Below are 9,347 nucleotides of genomic sequence, written 5' to 3' on the forward strand. Positions count from 1 at the left end.
TTCAAAAAACAAGGTGAAATAACCATTTAAAAATATGTCAAAGATAAGTTGCTTCAAAATCGTCGACCACAACTAGAGACCTCTATCGTTTCCTCCCTAGTGTCGGGATATCATTTGGCTTAGCCCGAATCATTTTAAAGAATATTTTTTTACTCCTACGCGTGAAGTCTTGATACTACATACTTTATTGGTTCTTCGCGATTTTTTTTTTGCCAAAAACTCGACTGATATCGTTCCGTAGCCATCACATTTAAATCGAAAGATCTTGAAGGCTTCACCGGTAAAAGACTATTTCCAATTGTTTCAAGTAATAGAGAAAGCGTTGGCAAAATTGCGTTTTATCGGACGAGGATTATATTGAAAGGGACGAAATTAGAATAAATAAAAAAAATACATTTTATTAACAAATTCATATTACTTTTTGACCACAGTTTTATATTAGTTGTACATAATCATTATTTCAGCTTTACTAAGACCACTATTGGACATAGGCTTCTCACATTTATTTTATTTAAGTCGGAAAGGGTCTGATTCTAGCGTCTTCCGACAATCCTGCAACGCTTCTCCGTCCTCCTTATAGATGGAAGCCCTACACAGAACTTTAAGGTCCCAGCGATGATCAGTTATGCGCGCTATGATGACTTGTCCACTGCTACTTCAAACTGTCAATCAGTTAGACTGTCAATTTTGTTCGTATATAAAATGGGTTAATTTATTAAGTGGTTGGATACGGGCAGCATACCGGTCAATGTAGCGATCTTTGGAGGTCTATGCCATGCAGTCGGTGTCTATCAGAGAACAAAAGTAAACACAGAGTAAGTCATTACTTGTCCTAAAGCTTTTACACCTATAAACAATAACAAAATTTTTTTTTATCAAATCTGTAAAAAGAAACATCCACATTAAGCAGGGGGAATCATGGGCCCTAAAATCGGGGACATTTCAAAAAAATCACATGTACAATTATTACTTTTTTTTTGGTCCCCGCTATTGGGGAGCTCTCGTTCTGCTCCCTATTTAATTGGGAACAGGGATTTTTGGTGCAATGTTTTTTTCAAACTCCTTTTTTTATTTACTTTCTTTTTATAGTCTTTCATTCTTTTATTCATTCCTTTTTTCCCTCACCTCTCACCCCATCGTCATTCACTTCATTTTTAGGTCTATTTTTTATAAATCACTTCATCAATTTATAAATCACAATTTATATCACATAAACTATTACTTTATGTGCTTTTTTCTACAATTTTCTTGGGTTCTCTCATTTTAATTTTTTTTCTAATTTTTAGCAATGTAAAAATAAAATTTGGCTTATATTTAACCGAACATTTAAGTAAGTTTTATTTCTTGCCGTGACTTCATTTATGACAATGTTTACTTTAGCCAGTCGAGTATATTTGTCAATCACAGAGTAAGTTGCGCTGGTAAGATATTGGATGAACATTTTATCACTAATATTTTTACCTCTTAGGTTAAAATATGCATATATTATATACATATGAAACTAAAAACGCCATAAATTCAATTAAATGTTGTACATACAAAAGTAAGAATTCAAATAATTGCTTGCTCACGAGTAGTAATTTATAAATACACTTTTTGACTGTTGCCTTTGCCCTTTTTAGGTTAACATCTAAAAAACGTTATCATGACGACATAAATTTCTTATGTGAACTGGTCACATAGACTCAAAATGTTTACATTTTCTATTTGTTTTATTTCAGCATAGCCTGAAAATATTGGTAAACGTTTAGAAATTTGAGAAAGCCAAGTTTTTGAAACTTGCAATATAAGCAACTAATGATCGCTGATTTATACGCATGAGTATAGTTTTCAAAACACAAAAAAATTAACACTATTCCATGAACATAAGATTGCATAATATTGGCTAACATCAGAAGATAAATTCTTCTTTTCAGGAAATAGATGATGCCCGAAATCGCCTCGTCTGGTCCTGCGCTGCCCGCATAATCAAGTCTTTATTTTTAAAATTATTGTCGTTTAAATGTTATAATAATTTTGCGTACATGATTATATCAGGGTTCAATCTAACCATTGTTGCGCCAAATTTATGTCACCTGTTCTAGTATTTAAATTTTTCTCATAAGAAACCACTTAAAAGTTCTCCATTCACTAAAGTCATATGGAAAATTTTCGTCATTTTCTTTTTTATGAAAAGCGTTAATAAAGATGTAATTAACAAGATTTTCACCAAAATTGTTCACCATCACTTCATTCTAAAAATGAACAAATGACCAAATGTGATAAATAAAAAACCAAAATATCACAATAAAAAAATTTATTATCTATATAACATAACATCGGACCATAACCGTAGAATGAAACGACTGTATATTACATTTTTATATGTATATATAAGCTATACACGGCGTCATTCAAAAGCGACCGAAGACAATTGCACTGTTAAATTAAAATAAACTTTATGGATAAGGTAGTAAATAAGGGAGAATGTGTTTGACCACTTCATGTACTCGGATCTAAATTGTAAGCAAAGGACAAACTTAGTAAAATTAGTATTTATATTATTATGGTTGAGCATTTAACGTCACAAAATATTCACACCATTCCATAATGGAAGCTCTATTACAGATTATGAAGAATTCACACAAAACTAGACTTAAAGGACTTGGCAATAGGGTCACATTGCAGTATGGTAAGGACGCCTTATATTTAAAGGGTTTACATAAAATCGTCGTAATCGTCGTCGAAGTTGCCATAAGTGTCGTACTGATTGAGATGGGCCTGAAACAAATAATTAAACATTCAATTCAATATATCATTATTCAAGTAGGCATACATCTAATGGCATCAATATTATATGTAGTAAGCTACCACTGGCTCGGAACATTGATCTGCTGAGAACAACCAGCTAGAAATTCAACAGTTGCTCTTTTGAACTTGAACGTGTATATTATAATATCACCCATGTAAATGAGTCAACAAATTCCAAATATTTCCAACAACTAAAAATTCTCTTGAATAACATAAGATTAATTTGATAATATACATTTTAAGTTTATAAATCTCGTCTATTTTATATAAATTTAAATCATATATACCCCATTATGATTTAAAATTTTATAAAATAGACGAATTGTAGAATCACATCAAATGTATTGCAATTACTAGAAGATTTTAAATACAATATGATAGGTTCACAATGTATATGATTTCAACTTAAACATGTCAGACATTATGTAGCCCTAATTGCAGTTACAATAAGTCTATTTTTATCACATTGGTGAAGGTCTGTATCTGTTTTAAAATTTAAACGGATATTTATGTACATACATTAGAAAGTCAAGTTTCATAAATCAGAATCTTTTTTAAAAAGTTATATAAGAATATTTCTTATTTTATTGTTTAACTTATCTAAGAGTCAATTTGGGGACTAAGTTGGAGCTAGCACTCTGGGGTGCAGCAATTTCCCTGGAGCCTAATCCAGAAGTGATGCTATGACCATCCAATATCCCTCACTTTCTTAAGTTGAGTTTCTGAAGGATATGTCAGATGTTTACATTGTTTTGCAGACAATTTATTTGGCAAAGTTTAGGAAATAGAGATAACTTCTTGCCTAATTAGCACATTATTCTGTAATAAACCCTCTGCTGTTTTTATAATTAGGTTGTAAATATAGTGTGAAAGTATTATATAATATTGAAGAATGGAAATATTTTACCAATTATGAAGGTGGTTTCACAGAATAAAATAAATAAGTCTTGCACTCACATTCTCGCCTTCAACTTTTAATTTTGCTTTTCCTTTGCCCTTGGCCGATTTCTTTGCCTTGTCGCTCTTCTCAGATTTCTGTTTCTCAATGTACAGGTTGTCCACTGTCATTTTTATCCTCTTGATATCGACTGATGGCACTGAAATTCATATACAATTACAATATTTTATAAATATATTATACAGTTTATATTAATAAGCTATATCTGACAGTGTATGTTCATAAGTCTGTACTGTTAAACTTTTTAAAATATGCTTTGTTGTGGAATTTCTTCCTGCTATTTCTCCTCAATTATAACACCTTGCGAGGCAGTCAAAATTAAAATGGATATAAAAAATTTAAATTGTTGACACTGAGAGTCCTGTTAAAATGTAGTGGGTAGACCGCTAGGTGGACCGACAAAATACTTATGGTCGCGGGAAGTCGCTGGATGCGGGCAGTGCAAGAGCAATTATCGTGCCTATCTTTGGGGGGGGGGGGGGTATGCCTTACTGTGGGTATCTATGATGATGATGATACCAGCCCACTGCTGCTTTACTTAACCATACCGCTGGGCTCTATCAGTTACTTTCGTTTTTATGTAAATGGTCACAACAGTTAAAAAGTTGACAAACTAATATATATTCATGTAGCTGCCGATTAACTTCAAATAGGTTCAGGAGCAATTGGACTAAACTTTTTGTGGGGGAGGTAGACTCCAGATGCAGATGGAATGTAGTATGAAATACCAATATACATTATCGAATCTAATACCTACACATATATCTTTTTGGCAATCTGTATGTGGCACTTTATATTTATTTAGCATCTGGATTACTGTCGGAATTTTTACACTAAGTTCTGATTTGTTTACTCATTTCATATCACAAACTGTCATTACTTCACAAATAGCACTCAACAGCTTGTAAAAATGTTTTTCATAGTTTTAAGGGCCAAACACGATTTTACGATTTTTAAGGATCAAAAAATCCTTAAAAATCGTAATCTACTGTTTAAAAATAGTATTTTATAAACTAACTGGTAAGTCATTTTTAACACTAAGTTTTACAGTGTTGTATATGTTTTATAATGACAATCTCTCATAAAATACACAAAGTGAAAAAACAAACAAATTTTGGGCCAATAATACATTAGTTAACATCCAACACAATGCAACTTCAGTCTGTCAACTGTAGACAATCACAGAACATCCAATTTTCTTCTTAAAATAAGATGTAAAGGAAAAAATAACAATACTCACTCTGGACAAGAATATTTTTGACAAGGTCATCAATAAAAGCAGGAAACTCGTCTTTGCCTTTGTACAGGGTGATCTTCTTACAGAGAAGATCCCCAAACTCTGCAAACTCCTCTTTAGTGGTGGGGTGGAAATTGTCTAACTTGCCACCGTTGCCTTCCGATATGCCTGACAAATTATACAATGCTTAATTAAAATAAATAATTGCCTTATGAAGGAAAAAACATCTATCACCATGAATAATATAAAATAGTAATTTATTTCTTTTTAACCAAACTACAATAACAATTAATTTATTAATCATTAGACAATTTATCTGAATTCCCCCCAAAAGGTTTTCTCTGCTGGTCAACCAAAAGAAAGTAGTTTAAAAACCCAAAAACAAAATAGTTGCCAAATTTCCAATTTTGTACATATCTCCATAAGTAACAGCTAACTTAGATTTTGTTTTGCCATTTTGTATCAACAGGTGACAATTGTAATATACATTTTTGTCTGTCCTGTACCGAAGGGTTCACCTATATGAATAAAATTGCAGTGTATTTTTGTAATATTAAAATAACCGCTTTTTACTACATATATATGAGTATGTATATGGTATATATACCAAACAATTTTTGTCTTCAATCTGTTTGTTCCGGATAATCTATGAAATGACTGGACCTGGTTATTTATTGAGAATTTTAGTGGCAGGTTGCTGATGATAATGTAATAAAGAGTAACGTAGGCTACATTTTTTAAAAAAAATTTTTAGACACATTTTTTTGTTTAATTTTACATGGCCAAAGTCAAGGACACAGCTAATAGTAATATAGAAAAAATATCCTAAAACGACCAAACTAAGGTGAATAAGTAATATAACCAGTCAACAACATAACTGTGAATAAGTTTTTCATAAATTAGATATACAGCGGAGACAGGAGCTAGGGGTATTACAGAAAAATTTCTTTATAACCTATGAAGAATTTAGGCATGTCAAAAAGAAACAGCAGCTGATTTTTTGAGTGGTTTCCAAAATAACAAAGATAATGAAGGACACAATGACCTACCCACCTTCATTACACATTTTTTGTATTACACTATAGACAACAGACAAAATGGTAGCATAGTAGTAAGATTTAATTCAACCAAAATTTGACACATTCTACAATTTTTAATGCCAAGTCCAAAAACACACTATACTTTTGCATGTCACCTTGAACCATAAGATATCACCTTATCATATGTTAACCCAGTATTTTCACTTATCCTCAGCCCACAAATGGTAACACACATAGTGCTGATTGTGGCCTATACATTGACTCATATTATCAGTTATATTTCACAGTAAGATAAATTTATCTGATAACATATTTGTACATAATGGCAACTTTCCACTGGTCACTTAGATTTTTAAACCATAATTCATTATTAACCCTTTGCATTCGAAGATGTTTCCGCGCAGACCAACCAGCAACTCGGAAACATTCTGGAATACTTGATGAATTTACTACCACCAATGTAAAATAATAACACACATCTTTTATATTTTATTATCTTGACATCTTTACAAACATCATTTCTTAAACATTAGTCTTTGTAATTTTGTATTGTTTGATATTTTATAAAACAGTTGCCAAGATGTATGCCCAGGTTTTTGGGACAAGTATTATGTTGATTGATGTCTTTCGGCATGTTGATTATGTTGATAGCAGATTTTACAATCTTTCCTACTGCTATTAGAATATTATGCAGCTTTACATTTAAGCACAGATTTTCTGGGAATTTCTAAACAAAAAAAAAAGTGATGAGATACAGTCATCCTGAGTTGTGGCATCAAGTCACTGGTGAGTTTCACTCACCTCTTGAGTGCAAAGGATTAAAATCAGAACCATTCATCTGTAAAACTGGATTATGGCAACACATAGTCATAAGTTGAACAGTAACCCTTAAAAGATTAAAAACTTATGTACTACTCTTGAACTGATATAAGTTTTGAAAATAATTACCGAATGTTTCCAAGGCAAGTCGCAGATCCGATTCCTCTTGGAGCTTTTGCTGACGAAGTTTCTCTGCAAGTTTCTCTTCAGGTGTGAGTTCTTCAGCCGCCTTCTCTGCGGCCAGCCGCTCAGCTTTCTCCCTTTCTAAGCGCTGGAATTATTAATATGAAAATATAATATTTATGACATAATTCATAATAAATTTACCATGAATACCCTTTTCATAATATTGTTTATATTATATAAGGTACCCCATTAATCAAGATCAAGCTGCAATTGGCACTTGCCAAGTTCTACCAATAGCTTCAATTCAAACCAGTTGGTAGCAAGCACAACTTCTTACAATACCAAATTATGTCCAACACTGTGTGGTACTGCTGGTGGTCACCCTATCCTAACATTTCAAATCATCCGCTTATAGTCCATAGATATCCATGTGATTATGCAGACAAGGTCTATTTCAGCCTAAAGCCCACTGCAAGGCTTAGAGGCCTTCCCCATAGATTTCTATTGGGGATATACCATAATTGTCATGGCAAGAGAGATCACAATCTAAGCATTAGTTACAAACAGTTACAATTATTTACAAAGAATCTGTAGATAATTAAATCATGATCAGTTATTATGAACCCCAATGACTGATGAAGGCACTTAGTATTAAAGAATAAATTTATCCAGTAAGTGGTGACTTAGAAAAGTGCTTGCTTTTGTTAATTTATCTATTAGCAACTGACATAAACCTCTTTAGTTAATTTAAATTTCATGCATTAATATTTTAGGCAAATATATAAAGTCTCATATTTAGTCTTTTAATTTTAAACTTAATTCAGATGATGTCCAATGTCAAAAGGAAGTCATTATTTCCTTGGTTTTTGTTAATTAATATATTAACATCAAATCATCTCTACATAAACAATGAAATATTACTGGAAATGTTAGTTTACAAACATTCGAATTTACCACAAAATCAGTGAGAGAAGAAAAAAATAACTTGTGAAGCCATATAGGTATTTTAAAACCAAACTGTCTCTTTTCAAAAAATCAAGTTGAGACACTTAACAAAATAGTGATTGAATTTAAATAAATTAAAAAAGAATTTCATAAGATTGTTACTAAAAGAGAAGTAGTAGCAATGAAAAAAAAAATCAGAACAATGATGTATGGATTATTTTCAAGGCATATCAAAACAATGTGAAGATAAAGGGCCATAATTAACATAAGCAGAAAATTCACGTGTTGTTTTTAAATTTTCGCGTGGTATTTTTTTGGGCTCGTAAAATGATACAGCAGTAAAAAAATTCTAGAAAACATTCTCATAATGTTTTCATTATCAACTAAATACATTAAAACAAAATTTTTAGATAATTGAATGTATTATTTAACTTGACCTTGTCTTATCTACATCTGTTACACATATCACTAAATTAATTCACGTCTCACCTCTTTTTCCGCTATTTTATCGTGTATTTTCTTCTTAGGTTTCGTTTGAACTGGGGGAAGGTCTTTTTTCTCTTCATCCTTTTTTTCTTCCTCCTCATCCTCCCAACTTTCCTGTAAAATAGAGTTGACGTCAACACGTAAGCAACGTGGAGGTTATATGATTTATGTCGAAATATGTCACAAAAAGTAGATAAACACACGAGTGCTCAAGCCAAATGCACACTTGGCACCACAACACTCACCTTCACGACTTCTTCCTCGTCCTCGCCTTCCCATTTGTTCGATGAAGTCAACGTGGTCGGCAGTTTAGGCTCAAAATTGTCCGCGTCTAAACAAAAGATAGCCTTTTTTATTAAGTTTCGTTATATTACAATAATTATCTAATAAAATACGTACCCCACGACATGTCTGGGTCCATGGTCGCTGGATCTCTGCTAGCACCGATCCGATTTAGTTACCGTTTTCGCGTGAAGACAAAATCAGACAGAGGCGACTTGCTGGTTTTTTATCACAAGATGTCTCCAGGGTCGACTGAATTACAAACAATACACTCGAGCGGATTTTGTCAAACGGATGTGATTTCTTTGCAATATCCACGACCGAATTGAAAGACAACGCACATACGACATAATTTGGGCGAATATACGATAGAATTATAATCAGAACTTGTTGCGCAAAAATAAGACTCCATTGCAGACGATAATTCCTGAATCACTAAAAATTTCAATATGGCGGCTGCTGGTGTTGCCATAACAAAAGTTATGAATTTTCCAGATTATTCTGTGAAAAAAGTAATGACATGTTAATAAAAACACTTAATTATCTTTAATAAAAAAAATTATATTATGTAATATCATGATAATTGTTAAAACATATAACGCTAAATACGAAATTCAATTTATAAAAACGGTTGCTATGCGATGAATATTAGAAAGATGTGTAA

General features: G+C 32.1%; 1 protein-coding gene across 1 annotated transcript; it reads right to left on the bottom strand.

Annotated features, from left to right (window-relative positions):
• Nucleotides 1-2,281: 2,281 nt before the first annotated feature.
• LOC137921333 (eukaryotic translation initiation factor 3 subunit J-like) lies at nucleotides 2,282-9,107 on the bottom strand. Its single transcript, XM_068764039.1, has 7 exons — nucleotides 8,801-9,107; nucleotides 8,647-8,732; nucleotides 8,405-8,515; nucleotides 6,974-7,115; nucleotides 4,989-5,153; nucleotides 3,748-3,887; nucleotides 2,282-2,760 (listed from the first exon to the last, which is right to left on the bottom strand). The coding sequence occupies exons 1-7, from the start codon at nucleotides 8,820-8,822 to the stop codon at nucleotides 2,698-2,700; spliced, it is 729 nt and encodes a 242-aa protein (XP_068620140.1). The 5' UTR covers nucleotides 8,823-9,107; the 3' UTR covers nucleotides 2,282-2,697.
• Between the last annotated feature and the right edge of the window lie 240 nt (nucleotides 9,108-9,347).

This window comes from Battus philenor, unplaced genomic scaffold (assembly GCF_028537555.1).
Source record: "Battus philenor isolate CCGP_79_NKW_IND1 unplaced genomic scaffold, ilBatPhil1.0.hap1 SCAF_19, whole genome shotgun sequence".
NCBI lineage: Eukaryota > Metazoa > Arthropoda > Insecta > Lepidoptera > Papilionidae > Battus > Battus philenor.

Bases quoted from the DNA above. Each gene is read 5' to 3' on its own strand.
- LOC137921333 (XM_068764039.1), bottom strand. From the start codon at position 8,822: ATGGACCCAGACATGTCGTGGG. The intron at 8,733-8,800 runs GTACGTATTTTA...TCTTTTGTTTAG, and splicing joins GGACCCAGACATGTCGTGGG to ACGCGGACAATTTTGAGCCT. The intron at 3,888-4,988 runs GTGAGTATTGTT...TATGAATTTCAG, and splicing joins CAAAAATATTCTTGTCCAGA to TGCCATCAGTCGATATCAAG.